This window comes from Carcharhinus amblyrhynchos, chromosome 3, assembly GCF_965287045.1.
Source record: "Carcharhinus amblyrhynchos chromosome 3, sCarAmb.v2.hapA, whole genome shotgun sequence".
Taxonomy (NCBI): Eukaryota; Metazoa; Chordata; class Chondrichthyes; order Carcharhiniformes; family Carcharhinidae; genus Carcharhinus; species Carcharhinus amblyrhynchos.
This window is the reverse complement of record NC_137326.1, coordinates 17,293,510-17,317,526: the sequence shown is the minus strand read 5'-3', so window position 1 is coordinate 17,317,526 and position 24,017 is coordinate 17,293,510. Positions and strand designations below refer to the sequence as shown.

The window sequence follows — 24,017 nt, the reverse complement described above, 5'->3', positions numbered from 1 at the left end:
ACTTTTAACATTTAAGAAAAACTTGGGCGTGTTCATGGATGAGAGGGGTGTGGAGGGATATGGTCCAAGTGCACGTCAGTGGGACTAGGCAAAAAATGGTTCGGCACAGACAAGAAGGGCCATAAGGCCTGTTTCTGAGCTGTACTTTTCTATGGTTCTATGGGAAAGCTGGATAAACTGGGATTTTTGTCTCTGGATCGTAGGAGGCTCAGGGGTGATCTTATAAAGGTCTATAAAATAATGAGGGCTATAGATCAGCTGGATAGTCTTTTCTCAAAGGTAGGAGAGTCTAAAATTAGAGGGCATAGGTTTAAGGTGAGAGGGGAGAGATACAAAAGGGTTCAGAGGGGCAACTTTTTCACACAGAGGGTGGTGAGTGTCTGGAACAAGCTGCCAGAGGTAGTAGTAGAGGTGAGTACAATTTTGTCTTTTAAAAAGTGTTTAGACAGTTACATGCGTAAGATGGGTCTAGAGGGATATGGGCCAAATGTGGGCAATTGGGACTAGCTTTGGGGTTAAAAAAGGGGCGGCATGAAAAAGTTGGGCCAAAGGGCCTGTTTCCATACTGTGAATCTCTATGACTCAATGACTCTATGTAAAATCAAGTAACTAATATGGCTTCAGGTATTTAACATCCTTACAGTATTTTCTGGAAATAAGTATATTGATCAGTTGTGTCAATTTAAAATACAATTGCTTTTGCAAGTCTTATAGTAATTAGATTCATAGGAGCAATCAACCAAAAATGGGAGAGTTTTATATCCATTTTCTTAGCAAGACCACAAATTAAATCTTATTCCACTGAGTGCAAAATGCACTGTCTGTTTCCTTCCAGTAGGGGGGAGGAAGCAGGGCCTCAACTTGCTGGAAAGCCAGCTGCTCAGAGTAGAGGGTGTAAGTGCACATGTGCAGGTCTCACTGTTCTAGTCAATAGAATAGAGAGATCTGTCAGTCATCCACCCCCTCCTCCCTCGAATATCACCCGCCTCCCCTATTGCAATCACCTGCCTCTCCCAGCTAGGGTTTAACGCTCCATTCACCACCTCTCCCCGACCATTCACCCCCATATGAAACAATGAAGGTTTGAAAGGTGTCTTACCAGGAATAATGGGCCAGGCTGCAGAGGAAATTCATGAGTAAACATCAAAACATAGAAAAACTACAGCACAATACAGGCCCTTTGACCCACAAAGTTGTGCCAAACATGTTCCTATCTTAGAGATTACTAGGCTTACCTGTAACCCTCTATCTTACTAAGTTCCACGTACTTGTATTAAAGTCTTTTAAAAGATCCTATTGAATCTGCCTCCATCACTGTTGCCAGCAGCCCATTCCACGCACCCACCACTCTCTGAGTGAAAAACTTACCCCTGACATCTCCTCTATACCTACTCCCCAGCACCTTAAACCTGTGTCCACTTGTGGCAACCATTTCAGCCCTGGAAAAAAGCCACTGACTATCCACTCGATCATAAGAACATAAGAAATAGGAGCAGGAGTAGGCCATCGAGCCCTTCGAGCCTGCCCCGCCATTCAATAAGATCATGGCTGATATGAAGTGGATCGGTTCCACTTTCCCACTTTCTCCCCATAACCCTTAATTCCCTTGTCTATCAGACACCTATCTACCCGTGACTTAAATATATTTAGCGAGGTAGCCTCCACCACTTCAACGGGCAGAGAATTCCAGAGATTCACCACTGTTTGAGTGAAGAAGTTCCTCCTCAACTCCGATCTAAACTGCACCCCCCCCCCGCCTTATCTTGAGGCTGTGTCCTCTAGTCCTGCTATCCTTTCTAAGCGGGAAGAATCTCTCTACCTCTAACCTATCCATCCCCTTCATTATCTTATACGTCTCTATAAGGTCCCCCCTCATCCTTCTAAACTCCAACGAGTACAGACCCAGTCTATTTAGTCTCTCTGCATAGTCCAACCCCCCCATCTCCGGTATCAGCCTAGTGAACCTCCTCTGCACTCCCTCCAAGGCTAATATATCCTTGCACAAGTACGGTGACCAAAATTGCACACAGTACTCCAGCTGTGGCCTCACCAGTACCCTATACAGTTGCAGCATGACCTCCCTACTTTTATATTCTATCCCCCTCACTATAAAGGCCAACATTCCATTCACCTTCTTGATCACCTGCTGCACCTGCAGACTGGGTTTTTGTGACTTGTGCACAAGGACCCCCAGGTCCCTCTGCACCATAGCATGTTGTAGCTTTTCGTCTTTTAAATAATAATCCCTCCTGCTATTATTTCTGCCAAAGTGGATAACCTCACACTTGCTAACATTATACTCCGTCTGCCAGGTCCTTGCCCACTCGCTCAGCCTATCCAGATCTCTCTGCAGACTTTCCACACCCTTCACACAATTTGCTTTTCCACTCATCTTTGTGTCATCAGCAAATTTTGTCACTCAGCCTCCTCTTCCAGATCATCTATGTAAATGGTAAACAGTTGAGGCCCCAGCACCGATCCCTGCGGCACTCCACTAGTCACCAACTGCCAACCAGAATAGCAGCCATTGATACCAACTCTCTGCTTCCTATTAGACAACCAATCCTCTATCCATGCTAACACCTTACCCCCAACTCCGTGCACCCTAACCTTCTGCAGCAACCTTTTGTGAGGCACCTTATCAAACACCTTTTGGAAATCTAAAAACACCACATCCACCGGTTCCCCTCTGTCTACTGCAATAGTCACATCCTCACAGAAATCTGATAAATTCGTCAAACACGACTTCCCCTTAACGAATCCGTGCTGCGTCTGCTCGATCAAACCATTCTTTTCTAGGTGCCTCGCTATTTCTTCTTTGATGACAGATTCTAGTATTTTTCCAACTATAGACGTTAAACTAACTGGCCTATAATTCCCTGCCTTTTGTCTGCTACCCTTTTTAAATAGCGGCGTAACATTAGCCGTTTTCCAAACTTCCGGCACTTCCCCGGAGTCCAGCGAATTTTGATAAATAATTACTAAGGCATCCACTATCACCTCTGCCATTTCTTTCAGAACCCTGGGATGCATTCCATCCGGTCCTGGGGACTTGTCCACCTTCAGTCCCATTCGTCTATCAAGCACTACCTCTCTACTGATAGTAATTGCATTTAGGCTCTCATCTCCTACCATCTTTCTATCTTTAATATCCGGCAAACTATTTGTGTCCTCCTCCATGAAGACCGAGGCAAAAAACTTATTTAAAACCTCAGTACCTCTCAACATCTTATACACCTCTATCAGGTCACCCCTCATCCTTCGTCTCTCCAAGGAGAAAAGACCCAGCTTCTTCAACCTATCCCCATAAGGCATGCTCCCCAATCCAGGCAACATCCTTGTAAATCTCCTCTGCACCCTTTCTATGGCTTCCACATCCTTCCTGTAATGAGGCAACCAGAACTGAGCACAGTACTCCAAGTTGGGTCTGACCATGGTCCTATGTAGCTGCAACATTATCTCTCGACTCCTAAACTCAATTCCTCGATTGATGAAGGCCAGTACACTGTACGCCTTCTTAACCACAGCTTCAACCTGTGCAGCTGGTTTGAATGTCCTATGAACTCGGACCCCCAAGATCTTTCTGATCTTCCACACTGCCAAGAGTCCTACCATTCGTATTATATTCTGCCATCCTATTTGACCTGCCAAAATGAGTTAAACAAGTAAATAACATACTGCTTCAGGTATTTTATCACTGAATCTCCCTATAGTATTCTCTGAGTTTTATGGGAATAAGTATATTGATCAATTGTGCCAATTAAAAATAATCAGCATTGGATAATTTGTCTTTGACATGTTTGCATGCATCCAAAGTAAGTATATTTCTGAAATAATTATGTCATTTTAAAAAGTATGTTTTGAATTCTAAATTTAATCATTAGCTGTAGATGGCTTAATTGCTTGAAAAAACTGAAAAGATTGAGCAATTTGATTTGATAGTTTTATGGGTACTCTTGGGTCATTGGCATTATGTCTCAATGTGTGCCTCAGAGGGATCAGGCCTCAAAGATTTCAAAATAAATCATGATTGCTGCAAAAACACTTGCATGCTAAGTTACCAATCAAGTACTTGCTTGACTAAATACAAAAGGAATAAAACACTTCACTTGACCAATAGCAAGAATGAAGAGTACGTAAACAACAGAAATTGCAAGAAGCATTTCCCCACCTCATTACAATTCATAACCAACCAGTCCCATGGGTTGTCCCACACAGGGGAATGGTGCCACTGTTACCATTCACTCTCTGGGACTTGACCTAAGTGCCACATTTAATTCAATAATATGGTTATCTGCAGCATTTTTTTTAATTGCAGGGAATATCACAGCACATCAGTGATCTGATCCTCAGTCTGACATCCACATATGAACATTTTCAAATGAAATTCATTTAAAAGCCTCAATAGGCCCAAGGATGGATGGATTGCTCCACACATTGCTTGCCCATGTAAAATGGGAGACAGGTTGGGGACAGACCGGAAGGCATTTGGAAGACCACGCATTTTATTTTATGAGCTTGCCCATCTTGAAAAATTCTGGCTGGTGTGCCATAAGATCAAGCTTTCAATTTCTAATTCTTTTGAATCAAGTGTAAATTCCACTGGCTATCGTGGTGAGATTTGAATCCATCGTACAACACGAGTGTTTGGCATAGCAAGAGTTAATGTAACAATTTCAACTCCGGACCAAGAAAAGCTTTCCAAAAGCAACTGAGCAACCACTCCTCCAAACGCGATACAGAAGAGATATGGAAGAGTTATCCAATCTCGGACTGTCTGAATTTATTAAGCGAGAGAGTTGAGGAGGATGGAGGAGGAGTAGCATTGAAATATCATCTCGTAAATATATTTGGTTGAGGACCTGGAGGGAGGTGTAGTAAAAGGATGTTTAGCATTGCAAAAGTTACAGTAGCACCAACAGTATGATATAGAGAGTCTCTTGGTGGAAGATAGGGTCCAGTACAGCCAGCAGAAAGCAGCATGGGGATAGAGGGCAGGGTTCTCTGCCAGTTCAAGCCGGTGGGATTCTCACATCCCGCTGCAGTGGACGGAGATTTGGCTGAGTGCCAACTTCCCTGTCCTCTCTGGCAGTAATGATGGAGTGTGAACGGTTGGAGAATTCCAGCCTTGTTTGGGCTATAGCCTGGAGATGTATATAATTATGACTTGTTAATAAACATTTAATGTCCAACCACACAAGCCTTCAGACCTAATTATGACACTGAACAAACCCTAACAACACCCATGCCCCAGAAAATTTGCCTATGTGCCACAGCATTACTTGTCCAGTGACATTTCTGCTACACCATCAGCCTTCCTCCTTGATATGACTATATAAAATGATAAATTATTGAATTTCATCTTACCATAATCAACCATCATGCCACCTGTCAAGGAAATAAGAACATAAGAACATAAGAAATAGGAGCAGGAGTAGGCCATCTAGCCCTTCGAGCCTGCCCCGCCATTCAATAAGATCATGGCTGATCTGTCGTGGCTCAGTTCCACTTTCCCGCCCTCTCCCCATAACCCTTAATCCCCTCTCTTATCAAGAACCCATCAACCCGCTTCTTAAAAATATTTAGCGAGGCAGCCTCCACCACTTCAACGGGCAGAGAATTCCAGAGATTCACCACCCTTTGAGTGAAGAAGTTCCTCCTCAACTCCGTTCTAAACTGCCTCCCTTTTATCTTGAGGCTGTGCCCCCTAGTCCTACTGTCTTTTTTGAGCGGGAAGAGTCTCTCCACCTCTATCCTATCCATCCCATTCATCATCTTATACGTCTCAATGAGATCTCCCCTCATTCTTCTAAACTCTAACGAGTACAAGCCTAGTTTATTCAGCCTCTCCTCATAGCTCAACCCCCTCAACTCCAGTATCAGCCTAGTAAACCTCCTCTGCACTCCCTCCAAGGCCAAAATATCCTTGCGCAGGTGCGGCGCCCAAAACTGCACACAGTACTCCAGCTGCGGCCTCACCAATGCCCTATACAGCTGCAGCAAGACCTCCCTACTTTTATATTCAATCCCCCTCGCTATGAAGGCCAGCATCCCATTCGCCTTCCTGACCAACAATTTCTATCACTGAACAAGCTGAATTTTCTGGGTTACATGGAAATTTTATCAGGAGTGATAATTAAAAATATTACTTTTACAAATAGTTACACAAAAAGAAAAGCAGCTTGTGATTATTGGGTGATTTCTATCAGAACAAAGAAACTCTTCCATGTTTGTAGCATGTGTCACAAATCTCAGAAACAGCTTAAAATTAGATGAGGGGCATGCTTTTCCCTGCCCGCTGCGCTGCTCCAATAGTGCAGCAGACCGGAAAATGTCGGGAAGGGGGCCTGCAGCGGGATTCACAACTGGGAATCGAGCAGATAGTGACTTTCGTAGGCCATTCTTCAGAAGTAATCAGCTTCATTCCAGAAAACAGCGCAAGGCTGATTAGCATGTGGAAATCTTTATTTCCAAATCATTAGCAAGCCCGACTCGGTCTCGTCCAGGTTCCCTAATATTCCCCCCACCCCTGAGAGATTCCCACCAATAGGGATTAAAACTGATCCAATCAACTGGGACCAGGTGTGATGACCTTGCTGGGAGGTCGGAGGCTGGGGGTTACTGACGCTTGGGTACTTTCAGCCCAGCGCCCTGGCCCTGGGCAATGATAAGAGGATGGGGCCTGATGTGGTGGGGCACCCTGGGGGCGGAGCCAATCTTTGGAGGTGGTGGGAGAATGGGGGCTGCTACACACTCTTCATGAGGGATTAGTGGGAGATGGAGAATAACTTTGCTGAATAAACTAGGGTTGTACTCGTTAGAGTTTAAAAGGATGAGGGGAGATCTCATTGAGACGTACAAGATGATGAATGGGATGGATAGGATAGAGGTGGAGAGGCTCTTCCTGTCAGAAAGGACAGTAGGACTAGGCGGCACAGCCTCAAGGTAAGGGGGGGGCAGTTTAGAACGGAGTTGAGGAGGAACTTCTTCACTCAAAGGGTGGTGAATCTCTGGAATTCTCTACCCGTTGAAGTGGTGGAGGCTGCCTCGCTAAATATATTTAAGGTGCGGGTAGATAGGTTTTTGATAGGCAAGGGGATTAAGGGTTATGGGGTGAATGCGGGAAAGTGGAACTGAGCCACTTCAGATCAGCCATGATCTTATTGAATGGTGGGGCAGGCTCGAAGGGCTAGATGGCCTACTCCTGCTCCTATTTCTTATGTTCTTATGAGAGAGGGAGCGACAGGGGCTGGCCATGGGGAGGAGTCATGCTAGCTATGGGGGGGAGGAAGGGGGGAGGCGGTGAGGCTGGACTGGCCATGAGGGGTGTTCGGGGATGGGTCAGGAGGTTGTCAGGGAGATTGGCGATTGGGGGAAGATGGGTGAGGGGTTGGGGGTGGCCGAGTATAACATCGGGAGGCCGGCGATTGGGGCAAATGCATGTGTACCGATCTCCCTACTGACAGAATGGAACATGCGCAGTAACCTACTCAGCGCACTGATGCCAGCCTCTTGGGCAGTATTCGAATACGCCTCCCCCTTACTATTGTGAATCTCCCGACGGACTCTGTGAAGCACAGAGTGCTGGAAATCCATCCCACTAAATATGATCAAAAAATGGGCGGCAAAATCCCCCGTTTTCCCACCCGCTGTGCACTTAGTTTCTGTTTGGGAAAGTTGAACCAAGATGTTTCAAAACAACTTAACAACCAAGTCATGGTCTTGAAATCCGCCTGGAAAACATTAACACTTTTGATTAATTATTTAATTTAAAAACACTGTGTCTAGCATATATCCATAAACTCAAGATTTGTATATTTTTAAAATAATTATGTAATTTTAAAAAATATTGAATTCTAAATTGAATTATTAGCTGGAGGTAGTTAGCTGGCTAGGACAAAACAGAAAAGATTGAGCAATGTGATTGATTTGTTTTCTGTTTCAACTTGGTTCATTGACATCACATCTTTGGGTCAAAAAAGATGAATCTTTAGAGTCACATCTTCATGGGTCACATCGTGATTGCTACAAATAACCTGTTATTTGGTAACATAACAATCAAGTATCTGATTGACAAAGTGGGAATGAACCATAACAGTTCCTTTCACTAGGCGAGGTTGATGGGAAATATTAAGAACGTAATCAAGAGAAATTGTTTCCCTGCCATGCTACAATTCACAATGAGCAATACTACAAAATGGATTGATCAAGCAATGAGCTTAGTTGGGTTTTATTCTGACCTTCAGTCTTTTAACATTGGGCTGGAGTTTACAGTTTTCGGTAGGGTAAGGCAGATGAAACGGGAGTGTGCAGTTTGCTTACTCTAGTATTCATTGGTTGGAATTTTGCCACCCCGTCCGCCACTGGAATTGGAGCGGGCAAGGGGCGGACAATGGAAAGGTCCGTTGACCTCGGGTGGGATTTTACGGTTTAGGGACAAGCGAGACTGTAAAATCCCACCCATTGTATGAGGACATTGTATCAAATGTCAGCTGGCCAGTTAGCATTGGGAAAGGGGGCTTCCCACCCAATTGGGCTTCTAGAGTGGGCCGTCCACCAGGATGGAATTTGGACTGTGTATTGGGAATCAGTAATGATCATCACTCTAAAGGCTTCCTGCCCCCTCCCTCTTTCCTTACTTAGAACATAGAACATAGAACACTACAGCACAAACAGGCCCTTCGGCCCACAAGTTGCGCCGATCACACCTATACCTACTAAGCCATAGGCCTATCTATAACCCCCAATCCCATTAGATCCCATATACTCATCCAGAAGTCTTTTAAAAGACCCCAGCGAGTTCGCCTCTACCACCACTGATGACAGCCGATTCCATTCACTCACCACCCTCTGAGTGAAAAACTTACCCCTAACATCTCCTCTGTACTTGCTTCCCTGCACCTTAAATCTGTGTCCTCTCGTAGCGACCATTTCAGCCCGGGGAAATAGCCTCTGAGAATCCACCCTATCTATTCCTCTCAACATCTTATAAACCTCTATCAGGTTGCCTCTCAACCTTCGTCTCTCCAGGGAGGAGAGGCCCAGCTCCCTCAACCTATCTTCATAAGGTATGCTTCCCAATCCAGGCAACATCCTTGTAAATCTCCTCTGCACCCTTTCAATAGCTTCCACATCCTTCCTATAGTGAGGCGACCAGAACTGCGCACAGTACTCCAAGTGGGGTCTGACAAGGGTCTTATGAAGTTGCAGCATTACCTCCCGACTCCTAAACTCAATCCCTCGATTAATGAAGGCCAGTACACCATACGTCTTCTTGACCACATCCTCCACCTGCGAGGCTGATTTAAGAGTCCTATGGACCCGGACCCCAAGATCCTTCTGCTCTTCAACACAACTAAGACTCCTACCCTTGATGTTGTTTTCCTTCATCCTGTTGGTCCTACCAAAATGGACCACTACACATTTATCTGCATTGAAGTCCATCTGCCACTTCTCTGCCCAGTCTTGCATCCTAACTATGTCCCGCTGCAACTTCTGACATCCCTCCAGACCACCCACAACACCATCAACCTTCGTATCGTCGGCAAACTTACTAACACATCCCTCTACTTCATCATCCAGGTCATTTATGAAAATGACAAACAGCAAGGGTCCGAGAACAGATCTCTGGGGCACTCCACTGGTAACCGACTTCCATGCAGAAAAAGACCCATCCACAACCACTCTCTGCCTTCTGCAGGCAACCTGGTGTTGTCAGACTTTTTACTGTATTCTGCAGGCAAGCCAGTTCTGGATCCACAAGGCCAAAGCCCCTTGGATCCCATGCCCTCTCACCTCCTCAAGAAGTCTTGCATGGGGGACCTTATCAAACGCCTTGCTGAAGTCCATGTAAAGCACATCTACCACTCTTCCTTCGTCAATGTGTTCAGTCACATTCTCAAGAACTCAACTAGGCTCGTAAGGCACGATCTGCCCTTGACAAAACCATGTTGACTATTTCTGATCTTTCTAAACTTCTCCAAATGCTCATAAATCTTATCCCTCAGAAGCCTCTCCATCAGCTTACCAACCACTGAGGTCAGACTCACCGGTCAGTAATTTCCGGGCTAGCCCTGTTCCCTTTCTTGAAAATAGGAATCACATCCACAATCCTCCAATCCTCCAGAACCTCTCCCGTCTCCATCAACGACACAAAGATCATCGCCAGGGGCTCTGCAATCACTTCCCTCACCTCCCACAGTAACCTGGGGTACATCCCATCCGGTCCCAGCGACTTGTCTATCTTGATAGAGTTTAAAAGTTCTAACACGTCCTCTTCCTTAACATCCACATACTCAATCTTTTCAGACTGCCACAAACCTGTAGTACAACCTCCCAGATCACTTTCCACCATGAATACCGAGGTAAAGTACTCATTAAGCACCTCTGCCATTTCTTCTGGTTCCACAGACTTTTCCCCCTTCACCTTTCATAGGTCCTATCCCTTCTCTTCTCATCCTTTTACTTTTCACATATTTGTAGAAGGCCTTGGGATTCTCCTTAATCTTACCTGCCAAGGCCTTCTCATGGCCCCTTCTGGCTCTCCTAATTTCTTTTTTAAGCTCCTTTCTATAAGCCTTATACTCCTCTAGATCCTTAACATCTCCTAGCTCTCTGAACCTTTTATACACCTTTCTTTTCTTCCTGACTAGGTTCACCACAACCTTCGTGCACCACGGTTCCCGCGCCCTACCAAAACCTCCTTGTCTCATCGGAACGTTATCATGCAGAGCTCCAGTCAAACATTCCTTGAATATCCGCCACCTTCCTTCTGTACTTTTCCCCAAGAACGCCTCCTTCCAGTTTATTCATCCAATTATCTGCCTGATGTCTTCATATTTCCCCTTACTCCAGACAAACACCTTCCTAGCCTGCCTGATCCTATCTCTTTCAAATGTGAAGGAGATAGAATTATGATCTCCATCCCCAAGATGCTCTCCTACCGAGAGATCCCACACCTGTCCTGGTTCATTAGCCAGTGCCAGGTCAAGTACAGCCTCTCCTCTCGTAGGCTTATCCATGTACTGTGTCAGGAAACTCTCCTGAACACACCTAACAAACTCCTCCCCATCCAAACCCCTTACCCTTGGGATATTCCAGTCGATGTTTGGGAAATTAAAGTCTCCCACCACGACAACTCTGTTATTTCTACATCTCTCGAGGATCTGTTTCCCTATCTGCACCTTAACTTCCCTGCCACTATTGGGCGGCCTATAGGAAACACCCAGCAAAGTTATCGACCCTTTGCTGTTCCTAACTTCCACCCACAGAGACTCTGTAGACAGTCCCTACAAGGCATCCTCCTTCTCTGCAGCCATGACACTGTCCTGATCAACAGTGCCACTCCACCACCTCTTTTGCCCCCAACCCTGTCCTTCCTGAAGCATCTGAACCTTGGCACCTGAAGTACCCAGTCCTGTCCCTGAGATATCCAAGTGTCTGTAATGGCCACCACATCACAATCCCAAGCAGCAATCCACGCCCTAAACTCATCTACCTTATTTACTACACTCCTGGCGTTAAAATAGACACACCTCAGCCCCTCGGTCTGGACATTTCTCTTCTCCACCACCCGTCTAACCTTCCTCTCATACTGTCTACAGTAATCTACTTATTACACGAGCCTAGACAAAAATGAAGAAACAGAGTCAATCAGCAGCCAAATGCTTCCAACCTCAGCAGCAGACCTATTACTATGTGCAGCCCTGGTTTCATTTACAGGATTTTTATTCTGCTGTGCTGCCTCCTCAAACCTGGTGAAAATCACTGCCAATGTTTTTCTCATGAGACTGGTGAAAAATGGAGTGAGCAACAAAAAAATTGTAGTCAATTAGCCTTTTAACAAGCTCAACAAGTAAATTGTTTTTCCAAAGTGGCGGGTGAGATTCCAATTTTGGTACACGCTTGTGTTCTGTAGTATCGTAGAGTGTCAGAAATCCAATGTCACGACACCATATTTTACATAAATATCTTTTTGGGGCAAGAAGGAGCAGCCTGCCTGATTTGTGGCTGTTACATCCAATCCATTGTTAGGAAGGCTTTGGTGCAGTTGTTGGATTAATAATCCAGAGATCTCAGTAATCTTCTGGGGACCCAGGTTCAAAGCCCACCATATGGCAGAAGGTGGAATTTAAACCCAGTAAAACATCTGGAATTAAAACTCCACAGATGACCATGAAACCATTGCCATTGTTGTAAAAACCTATCTGATTCATTAGTATTCTTTAGGGAAGGAAATCTGCCATCCTTACCTGATCTGGCCTACATGTGACTTCAGGCCCACAGCAGTATAGTTGACTCATAAATGCCTCTGAAATGGCCTAAGAAGCCACTCAGTTTAAGAGCAGTTAGGGAAGGTGGCACGATGGCACAGTCGTTAGCACTGCTGTCTCACAGCACCAGGGACCCGGGTTCAATTCACGGCTTGGATCACTGTCTGTGTGGAGTTTGCATGTTCTCCCCGTGTCTGTGTGCATTTCCTCCGGGTGTTCTGGTTCCTCCCACAGTCTGAAAGTCGTGCTGGTTAGGCACATTGACCTGAACATGTGCCGGAATGTGGTGGCTAGGGGAATTTCACAGTAACTTCATTGCAGTGTTAATGTAAGCCTTACTTGTAACTGATAAATAAACCTTAAAAAAAAACTTTAAAGGGCATTTTGACCCTGTGATGCCCACATCCAATGAATGAACTAAAAAAATACACTTCTGAAAGTATTTATTAATTCTTTAGAATAATGACTAACTCACATAAGTTTGTTTCCAAATATTTTCTTTCACGCTCCTGACTTGTGCTTGTAGATGGTGGACAGGCTTTGGGGAGGCAAGAGATGAGTTACTTACAACAGTATTCCTAGCCTCTGACCTGCTCTTGTGGCCACTGTGTTTACGTGGCAAGTCCAGTTGAGTTTCTGGTCAATGGTAACCCCAAGGAAGTTGACAGTGGGGGATTCAGTGATGGCAACGCCATTGAATGTCAAGGCGTGGTGATTAGATTGTCTCTTATTGGTGATGCTCATTGCCTGGCATTTATGTAATACAAATGTTCCTTGGCACTTGTCAGCCCAAGCCTGGATATTGTCCAGATCTTGTTGCATTCAAACATGGACTGCTTCGATATCTGAGAAGTCTTGAATAGTGCTGAGCATTGTGCAATCATCAGACCATCAGTGAATATCCCTACTTCTGACCAAATAATGGAGAGGTCAATGATGAAGCAGCTATCTGAACAACTCCTGCAGAAATGTCCTGGAGCTGAGATGCCTGACGCCACACAACAACAACCATCTTCCTACCTGCCAGATATGACTCCAACCAGCAGAGAGTTTGCACCCTGAAACCAACTGATTTTACTTTTGCTAGGGCTCCTTGATGCCACACTTGATCGAAAGCAACCTTGATATCCAGAGCTATCACTCTCACCTCACCTCTGGAATTCAGTTCTTTTGTCCATGTTGGAACCTAGACTGTAATGAGGTCAGGAGCTGAGTTACCCTGGCGAAATCCAAATTGGATGTCATTGAGCAAGTTGTTACTGAGCAGATACTTCTTGATAGCACAATTGATGACTCCTTCCAACACTTTATTATTGATTGAGAATCGGCTGATGGGATGGTAATTGGCCGGATTGGATTTGTCTTGCTTTTTATGTACAGGACATACAAAGACCTGAGCAATTTTCCACAGGGGTGAGGGTAGGTGGGTCCGCTGCCACTCTGCCTGAGATAAGTGGAGTGGAAGGAGGGTCTGTCGCCACTCTGCATGAGATCAGTGGAGGGGAAGTGGGGATCCGCTGCCACTCTGCCTGAGATCGGTGGAATGGAAGGGGGGTCCTCTGCCACTTTGCCTGAGGTCAGTGGAGGGGAAGGGGGGGTGGTCCACCGTCACCCTGCCTGAGATCAGTGGGGGAGAAGGCAGAAGAGGAGGGGCCTGTGATTGGTCTGGGTGGCAGGGGTAGGGAGGGAATAAAGCTGTCAATAATGTTGTGAGGGTGGGGCAATGTCTGTAGGGGCCAAGGGGAGGCATTATCTGGCCTGGGAGGGAAGAGGCAGGGGCGCAGCATTCTACCATTTTTTCTGCGCATGCTCATTTGGAGACGCCGATCGGAGCTGCAGGATTTCGGGCACGTTAAGCCCCGCCCAAAGGCTAGTGCAGCGTGATTTGGAAGTGCTGATATTTTTGCAGGCAGAGTGTGTATGCGGGCACCTCAGAACGGGAATAAAAGTCAGATCTGAAACATTCCCAGTTTCAAGTCTGCTCAGCACTTAGAATCAAAATGGTAAAACAAGCACTGTGAGGTGGTCACTGTTATCAATACTGTTGTGGACAGATGCATCTACTGCTGGCAGATTGGTAAGGATGAGTATATTTTTCCCTATTGTTGGTTCCCTCACATCCTGCTGCAATCTAGCAGTTATGTGCTTTTGGACCCGACCAGCTTGATCAATAGTGCAGCTGCCGAGGCACTCTTGGTAGTGGACATTGGAATCTCCTGCCCAGTGTACACCTTGTGCTCTTGCCACCCTCCGTGCTTTCTCCAAGTGTTGTTCAACATGGAGAAGTATTGATTCGTCAACCAAAGTAGGATAGTCACTGGTAACCAGTAAGAGATTTCTTCGCTCACGTTTAACCTGAAGTCAGGAGACTTCATGGGGCCCAGAGTCAAACTTGCATCTCCCTCTTGACTCAATACCACCGTGCCACCATATCTGCTGTGTCTGTCCTGCTGGTGGAACAGGACATATCCAGGGATGATAAGGTATGATTCATCACCATTTCATAGAATCCCTACAGTGCAGAAGGAGGCCATTGGGCCCATTGGGTCTGCACTGAACATAATCCCACACAGGCCCTATCCCCACAACTCCAGGTATTATGGGGCAATTTTTAACATGGCCAATCAACCTAACTCACACATCTTTGGAGTGTGGGAGGAAACTGGAGCTCCCGGAGGAAACCCATATAGACATGGGGAGAATGTACAAACTCCACACAGACAGTGATCCAAGGCTGGGAATTGAACCCGGGTCTCTGGCGCTGTGAGGCAGCAGTGCTAACATTGTGCCACCACCATTCTCTTCTGTGAGAATGGTTATGTCAGGCTATTGCTTGACTAGTCTATGAGACAGTTCTCCCAATTCTGGCACTAGCCACAAATGTTAGCAAGAAGAACTTTGCAGGGTCAAAAGGGCTGTATGTTTTGCCATTGTCTTTTCTGGTGCCTAGGTCAATACCAGGTGGTCCATTGAGTTTCATTTCTTTGTTGAGAATTTGTAGCAATTGATAGAACTGAGTGGTTTGCTAGGCCATTTCAGAGGGCAGTTGAGAGTCTGGAGTCATATGTAGGCCAGACCAGGTACAGGTGGCAGACTTCCTTCCCTAAAGAACATTCGTAAACCAGATGGGTTTTTCCGACAATCTATAATGGTTTCATGGTCATCAGTAGATTCTTAATTTTAGATAATTTTAAAAAATTAAGTTCACATTCCACCATTTGCCATGGCAGGATTTGAACCCAGATCCTGAGCACGTTAGCTGAGTTTCTGGACTAATAATCTTGCAATTATACCAGTAGGCCATTGCCTCCTCCATTCCAGACCATTGCCATACTTACTTTCTTGCCATTCTATCTCTGGAATCTATTCATTTGCCTTATCTGCTCACAGAGCCATCACGACTAGTCCTTTAGATGTTGGTAAATGAGATGGCAATTTTGGAAATCATGGCTTCCTTCAGGTGTTTGTATTTGGTCAAGAATTTCTTACTTTTGTATGGCAGTTTACCTCATCTCAAAATAAGATTGAGATTAATTTCAAAAGACTTACTTAAAAGACCAGGAGCAGGGGGCCCAGTGTAGGAATAATCAAAATAACCTGACGGGTCGGGTGGAGCCTGAGCGTTCCGTGATATCATAGCTGGGTCTGAAAAATAAAAGAAAACACACTGAATTACATCATTTTTTTAAAGAAATCTGTGTCCACCAATTCGCCACAGAATTTTATTACAATCAAGTTTAGCAGTACTTTCTAAAAATTACATGATTTGTAAATGTATTCATTATATTCTGAAGTTAGTTATCAGCTGTATAAAAGTTCCATGGCTGGAAAGGCCAACTGAAGAATTATTTTCAGCAATTTGTTTCCTCAATTTTATGATCATTTTGATTTGATTTGATTTATTATTGCCATACGTATTAGTATACAGTGAAAAGTATTGTTTCTTGTGCGCTGCACAGACAGAGCATAATATTCACAGAGAAGGAAACAAGAGAGTGCAGAATATAATGCTACAGTCATAGCTAGGATGTAGAGAAAGGTAGGTCCATTAAAAAGTCTGATGGCAGCAGAGAAGAAGTTGTTTTTGAGTCGGTTGGTGCGTGACCTCAGACCTTTGTATCTTTTTCCCGATGTACTGTGTGCAGTTTTGGGCGCCGCACCTGCGCAAGGATATTTTGGCCTTGGAGGGAGTGCAGAGGAGGTTTACTAGGCTGATACCGGAGTTGAGGGGGTTGAGCTATGAGGAGAGGCTGAATAAACTAGGCTTGTACTCGTTAGAGTTTAGAAGAATGAGGGGAGATCTCATTGAGACGTATAAGATGATGAATGGGATGGATAGGATAGAGGTGGAAAGACTCTTCCCGCTCAAAAAAGACAGTAGGACTAGGGGGCACAGCCTCAAGATAAAGGGGGGGCGGTTCAGAACGGAGTTGAGGAGGAACTTCTTCACTCAAAGGGTGGTGAATCTCTGGAATTCTCTGCCCGTTGAAGTGGTGGAGGCTGCCTCGCTAAATATTTTTAAGAAGCGGGTTGATGGGTTTTTGATAAGAGAGGGGATTAAGGGTTATGGGGAGAGGGCGGGAAAGTGGAACTGAGCCACGACAGATCAGCCATGATCTTATTGAATGGCGGGGCAGGCTCGAAGGGCCAGATGGCCTACTCCTGCTCCTATTTCTTATGTTCTTATGTTCTTATGTTCTTATGGAACAGAGAATGTCTGGGGTGCGTGGGGTCCTTAATTATGCTGGCTGCTTTGCCAAGGCAGCAGGAAGTGCAGACGGAGTCAATGCATGGAAGGCTGCTTTGCGTGATGGATTGCACTACATTCATGACCTTTGTTGTTTCTTCCGGACTTGGGCAGAGCAAGAGCCATACCTAACTGTGATACAACCAGAAAGAATACTTTCTATGGTGCATCTGTAAAAGTTGTGAGAGTTGTAACTGACGTGCCAAATATCCTTAGTCTTCTGAGAAAGTAGAGGCGTTAGTGGGCTTTGTTAACTATAGTGTCAGGGGGACCAGGACAGGTTGTTGGTGATCTGGACACCTAAAAACTTGAAGCTCTCAACCCTTTCCACTTCATCCCTGTCGATGTAGACAGGGGCATGTTCTCCTCTATTCTTTCTGAAGTTGATGACAATTTCCTTCGTTTTGTTGATATTGAGGGAGAGATTATTGTTGCCGCACCAGTTCACCAGATTCTCTATCTTTTTCATTGTTTGAGATCTGACCCACAAGGGTGGTGTCATCAGCAAACTTGAAAATCGAGTTGGAGGGGAATTTGGCCACACAGTCATAGGTGTGTAAGGAGTATATTAGGGGACTGAGAACAGTCTTATGGGGCACCTGTGTTAAGGATGATCGTGGAGGAGGTGTTGTTGCCTATCCTTACTAGTTGTGGTCTGTGGGTTAGGAAGTTCAGGATCCAGTCACAGAGGGAGGAGCCCAGGCCTAGGACTAGGAGTTTGGAGATGAGTTTCATTGGAAGGCTGAGCTGTAGTCAATAAATAGGAATCTGCGATAAGTGTCCTTGTTATCTAGGTATTCCAGGGTGGAGTGCAGAGCCAGGGAGATGGCATCTGCTGTGGACCTGTTGTGGCAGTAGGCAAACTGTAGTGGATCCAAACAGGCCAGGAGGCTGGAATTGATTTGTGCCACGACTAGTCTTTTGAAGCACTTCATAATGATGGATGTCAGAGCCACCAGACGATTGTCATTAAGGCACACTGCTTGGCTTTCCTTAAGTACTGGGATGATGGTTGTCTCCTTGAGCAGACAGGGACCACAGATTGTTGTAAAAAGAGGTTGAAGATGTCAGCGAATACCCCTGCCAGCTGATCTGCACAGGATCTGAGTGCTCGTCCAGTACCCCATCTGGGCCAGTCACTTTTCGTGGATTGATCTTCGAGAAAGCTGCTCTGACATTTGCAATGGTGACTCCAGATACAGCTTCATGTGAGGCTTCCAGGGTGGAGGGCGTGCTCTCACTGATCTCTTGCTCAAAACAGATGTAGAATGCATTGAGCTCATCAGAGAGCGATGTGTTGGAGCTGGTGATTTTACATGTCTTCATCTTGTTGCCTGTTATGTCTTGCAGGCCTTGCCACAGTTGGCGGGGGTCAGTGTGGTTAGCCTGGGGACTCTAGCTTGGTTGATACTATCTTTCGGCATCTTTGATGGATCCCCTTTGATCGTATCTGGCATTCTTGTATAGGTCAGGGTCACCTGACTTGAATATCCCTATTCATTCATGGTTTGCAGTTGGGGAACACGTGAATTTATTTCTTTGGCACACAGTCTTCTACACACCTACTAATAAAGTCAGTTACTGTAGTGGCGTACCCTTTCAGGCTGATCGCAGAGTTTTTAAATACTGAGAAATCGACTGACTCTAAGCAGTCCCCCAGGAGATCATCCAATTCCTCAGACCAATATTGCATGACTTTCTTTGATGGATTCTCCCACTTTTGCTTGTAAGCCAGGAGCACAGCTTTGTGGTCTGATTTACAAAAGTAATGGGCGGGCGATAGAGTGGTAGGCATGTTTGATATTTATGTAGCAGTGGCCTAGGATGTTTGGGCATCTGGTGGGACAGGAGGCGTGGTGGTTGTAACTTGATAGTACGCTCTTGAGCTTGGCCTCATTGAAGTCTCCGGCCATGAAGAACAAGACCTTGGGATGTTTCGCCTCAAGGCTACTCGTAGTGGTACATATTTCATCCAGCACGACCTTCACGTTTGCATGGGATAGAATATAAACTGCCATCAGGATAATGGAGGTGAGCTCCTGAGGAAGGTAATGGGGTGGCATTTTAGCATCAGGTATTCTAGTCCGGGGAGCAGAAACTCGCCAGTGTTGCTACATCTAGGCACTATGAAGTGTTGATTAGGAAGCAGACCCCACCTCCCCTAGCCTTGTGTGGGGCCGCTGTACAGTCCATTCAATGGATTGAGAAGCCCTCTGGTTTAGGGCACAGCCCAGTGAAGCAGGAGTGAGCCACGTCTCCGTGAAACAAAGCACACAGCAATCCCTTAGTTCTCTTTGGAAAGTGAGTCTGGTTTTAAGTTTGGCTAGCTTGTTTTCCAGAGCTTGGACCTTGACTCTACCTTTTCTTCCTTGTTCAGTCTCATCCCACCCATGTTCATGATTCTTTTGATGCCCCATCATTTCAACAATTTCCAGTTCCTCATCCCTAACCATTTTGTCTTCACCATGGTCTGAGGGCTCATTGCTTCTTCCTTGAACAGAGGTCTGAATGGTGCTCATCCACAACCGCTCTCTTTCTCTTTTGCTCTTTCATTGAACGTTTTCTCCTTTGACTTGTCTACTGCCCTCCAAAATAAAAGGTGTTGTCTAGGGTACTCACATGGGCTCTAATTATGCCTGTTATTATGTGAAACATTCCTTGTTCCAGTCCCCTCCTGCAACATATTTTTGCTACATCGGTGACTGCTTCAGTGCTGCTTCACGCTCTTGTGCTCTTATCCAAATCTGGGAATATACATATATTTTGCTTCCAAATTTCGCCTTCACATGGTCCATCTTCAACACTTCCTTGAGTTCTCTGTCTCCACTTCTCAGGATAGGCTGTCTAATAATATTCATTAAAAGCCCACTGACTCCTACAGCTACCTCAACTACTCTTCCTCACACTCATAAGGGCTCCATTCCATTCTCCCAGTTTTTCTATCTTCAGTCCATCTGTTCTGATGATGTTATCTTCTACAACATCTGACCTGTTTTCCTTTTTTCTTTTCTCCCACTCTGGTTGAAAGGACTCTCAACTATGTTTGACCCATTTCCAGCACATCTGCCCTCACCCTTTCCTCTCCCTCCCAGAACCATGATGGGGTCCCCTTGTCCTCACTTTCCACCCACTAGCTTCCACATTTAAAGCATCATCCTCCATCATTTCCGCCACCTCCAGCACAATGCCACCAATAAACATATCTTCCCCTCCCCTATGAGCATTCTGAAGGGGTCGTTCCCTGTGTGACACTCTGGCGGCTCCTCTATCACCCCCAACACCTCACCCCCTTCCCACAGCATCCTCCCAAATAACAACAGATGGTGTAACATTTGCCTATTTACCTCCTCCTACCCCATTGTCTAAGGCCCCAAACACTATTTCCAGCTGAAGCTGTGATTTACTTGAACTCCTTTCACTTTCATTCGCTGCTCACTACGCAGCCTCCTCTACAATGGGGAGACAAACAGAGACTGAGTGACCACTTGTGGAACATCCCCATTCAGTCTGCAAGCATGGTCCCGACCTTCTAGATGCTTGCCATTTTAATTCACCATCTTGCTCTCATGCCCTCATTTCTGCCTTTGGCTTGTTGCCGTGTTCCAGTGCAGCTCAACACAAACATGATGAAAAGCACCTCACTTTATAGTCTCCTGGATTCAATGTTGAGTTCAAAAACTCTGGATCATGAATGCTATCCTCCATTTTGATTTTTTTCCCCAAGTACCAGTCTGTATCTTATTTTTGTGTTTCTGCTTTCACACATAACTGCCATCCATTTTGCCACTTCGGACCAGTGTGTTCTTTCTTTATTGTGACAGTTACCACTCCCCTTGCCTTTTATTCTAGAACATTTTTGTAATTTTGTCTGTCCTTTCCTGTAACCTATTCCTGAACTGAGGGGAGGTGATGGTCTAGTGGTACAATCACTAAACAAGTAAATGTTCTGGGAACTGGGGTTCGAATCCAGCCACAGCAGATGGTGGAATTTGAATTCAATATATAAAAAAAATCTGGAATTAAGAATCCACTGATGACCATGAAACCATTGTCGGGAAAACCCATCTGGTTCACTAATTTAGGGAAGGGAATCTGCTGCTCTTACCCACTTTGGCCTACACATGACTCCAGAGCCACGTCAAATGACCAACTGCCCTCCAAAGGCAACTAGGGATGGGCAATAAATGCTGACCAGCCAGGGATACCCACGTCCCACCTGACTGTTTCTTTTACAGTATAAAACCCATCACATTTCTATCTTTCTTCAGTTCTGAAGATGTGTCAGATTGGATTGAAAATACTAAATCTGCTTTTCTCTCTACAGATGCTGCCTATTCAGTGGGGCTTTTGTAACATTTTCTGTTTTTATTTCAGATTTCTAGCATCTGCAGCATTTTGCTTTTATTTTAGCGTCTAATCCTTTAGGCATAGCTTGATATCATAACTTTACTTTTTTTATCATACTGGTATTTGACAAAATATCCCTTACACGTGCATAGCAGTTTGTCGCCTCTCTCAGAAAAATATTTGCCAGCAATTTTGGTCTTTTTGACTGTACCTGTAAATGTACATCTATTTGCATATACTCATGGAATGTTGTTGGAACAAAGTTTTAAAGAGTTATGTGATACATAGAAGTATTCATCACACACTAAATTTCTTATTAACTGTATATAATTCAGTAAGTTGGAAGAAGTCCCGAAAGAAGCTTCAGCAATTTGATAGGTCAGTTTGGTGTTAACTTTTGGTTCAAGGGCATCGCACTCAAGGTTTTATGCCTTCTAAGTGTTATATATGTGTGTGGGACAAAATAAAGCAATCATAAGTGGCAATTTAATGCATAAGTGGATATTGTTATGATTACCGTAGTAATTGTTAAGTTTTGAAACAAGATGACTTTCCCAAAAGACCATTGGAATTAATTGAAGGGCAATATTTCTCTTTTTTACTGCAACAAACAAAGTCAAGATAGATCAAAGATAATTAACAGACAATTGGAACACCAAGCCAAACAGAAAGGTAAGTTTGCTTCAGCAGAGGATCATCTTTTCTCTCTGTTAGGGGAAGTAAAATACATTTATTAAAAGGGGGTTAAAGCTGATACTCCTCTTTTAGAGTAAAGAGCGCATGTGCATTAAATGCTTACACAACCAATGAACTTTACTTACCCTTCAGATCAATAGCAATAGAAATCTCCAATAAGGCCATGGGAACCAATTTTGTTTATTGGTAGAAGGACACCAGTTAAGATAGATCAGATTATATACTGTCTCTGGATAGGATAAGGAGAAGACAAAGAGTATCTAGCTAGGAGGGTATAACAAGCTCTCCTCGGGTGAAATGTTTAATATAAACTTGTATGTAGACAAGCTTGGAAATTAAATAATGTTCTGTTACATGACCAGTAAGGTGAATGTTTTGTGATTTGGCAGAGTACTTTATTAGTGATCTCCAAGACAGCTCCTGCATGCTTGAATAAACAACTTTGACTTATCCCTGAGTTTCACAGAGGTCCACCATAACACCACCATGCAGGTCAAAACTTTCAGTGTCCTTCAATAATTGTCCCACTCCACCTGAATTTTCATTTGTTTAGTAGCTTATCACATCTCTCAGAAATGGGAAAGCAGTAGCAAAAAGGCATCATTACTGGGGTCGTAATCCAGACACCCATGTTATTGTTCAGGGGACTGGGTTCAAATCCCACGTAGTAAAAACACTTAGTAAAAACCTGGAATTAAAGCTTAATGAAGACCAACGTCAATTGTTATTAAAAACCCAACTAGTTCGCTAGTTCCTTTAGGAAGAAAACTGCCATCCTTACCTGGTCTGGCCTACATGTGACAGAAATGTGGTTGATGCTTACATGCCCTAGGCCACTCACATGTATCAATCACTACAATAGGAAACAAAAGAAATGAAACTGGCTGGACTATCTGGCATTGATCTCGACACTAGAAACAACAACAGCAAATTCAGCCCTGTCAACTAACATCTGGAGTTTGTGCCTAAATTGGGACAGCTTTCTCACAGACCAATCAGGCAACAGACTAATACTGTCATAGTTACATAATGTCCCAGATACCGCCATCACCATTCCTGGGTGTGTCCTCTCCCACCGGCAGGACAGACCCAGCAGAGGTGGTAGCGCAGTGGTATATTGTCAGGAGGGATTTTGCTCTGGGAGTCCTGAACATCAACTCTGGACCCCATGACATCTCATAGCACCAGATCAAACATGGGCAAAGAAACCTCCTGCTGATTACCATGTACTGTCCCACTTCAGCTGATGAATCAGTACTCCTCTATGTTGAACACCACTTGCAGGAAGTAATGAGGATGGCAAGGGCACAGAGTCTACTCTGGATAACAAACTTCAATGATCGTCACCAAAAGTGAGTCAGTAATAGCACCACAGGCTGAGCTGGTTGGGTTCTAAAGGACATAGTGATAGAGTGGGATTGTAGCAGGTGATGAGGGAACTAACGAGAACTGATCTGTCTGTCGCAGGTGCATCTGTTCATGACAATATCAGTGGGAGAGAGCATTGCACAGTCCTTGTGGAGATAAAGCCCTATCTTCACATTGAGAATATCTTCCATCATGTTGTGTGGCACTATTACCCATGCTAAATGGGATAGACTTTGAACAGATGTAGCAACTCCAGAATGGGTATCCATGAGGCGCTATCGGCCATCAGCAGCAGAACTGCATTCAACCATAATTTGTAAGTGGCATTTTCCCCTCTCTACCATTACCATTAAGCCAAGGGTACAATGAAGAGTGCAAGAGAGCATGCCAGGAGCAGCACCAGGCACATCTAAAAATGAGCTGTCAACCTGGTGAAGCTACAACACGGGACTATTTGTGTGCCAAACAACATAAGTAGCAGGTAATAGACAGAGCCAAGCAATTCAATAACCAACAGATCAGATCTAGTATCTGCAGTTCTGCCACATGCAGCTATAAATGGTGGTGAACAATTAAACAACTCACTA

General features: G+C 44.8%; 1 protein-coding gene across 1 annotated transcript in view; it reads right to left on the bottom strand.

Annotated features, from left to right (window-relative positions):
- The window catches only part of LOC145362480 (inter-alpha-trypsin inhibitor heavy chain H3-like), a 92,447-nt gene that overhangs the window by 31,314 nt on the left and 37,116 nt on the right, over positions 1-24,017 (bottom strand). Inside the window, exon 17 of the mRNA XM_080218495.1 lies at positions 15,822-15,917. Coding sequence (XP_080074621.1) covers positions 15,822-15,917 — 96 coding nt within the window. The remainder of the gene's footprint in view (positions 1-15,821; positions 15,918-24,017) is intronic.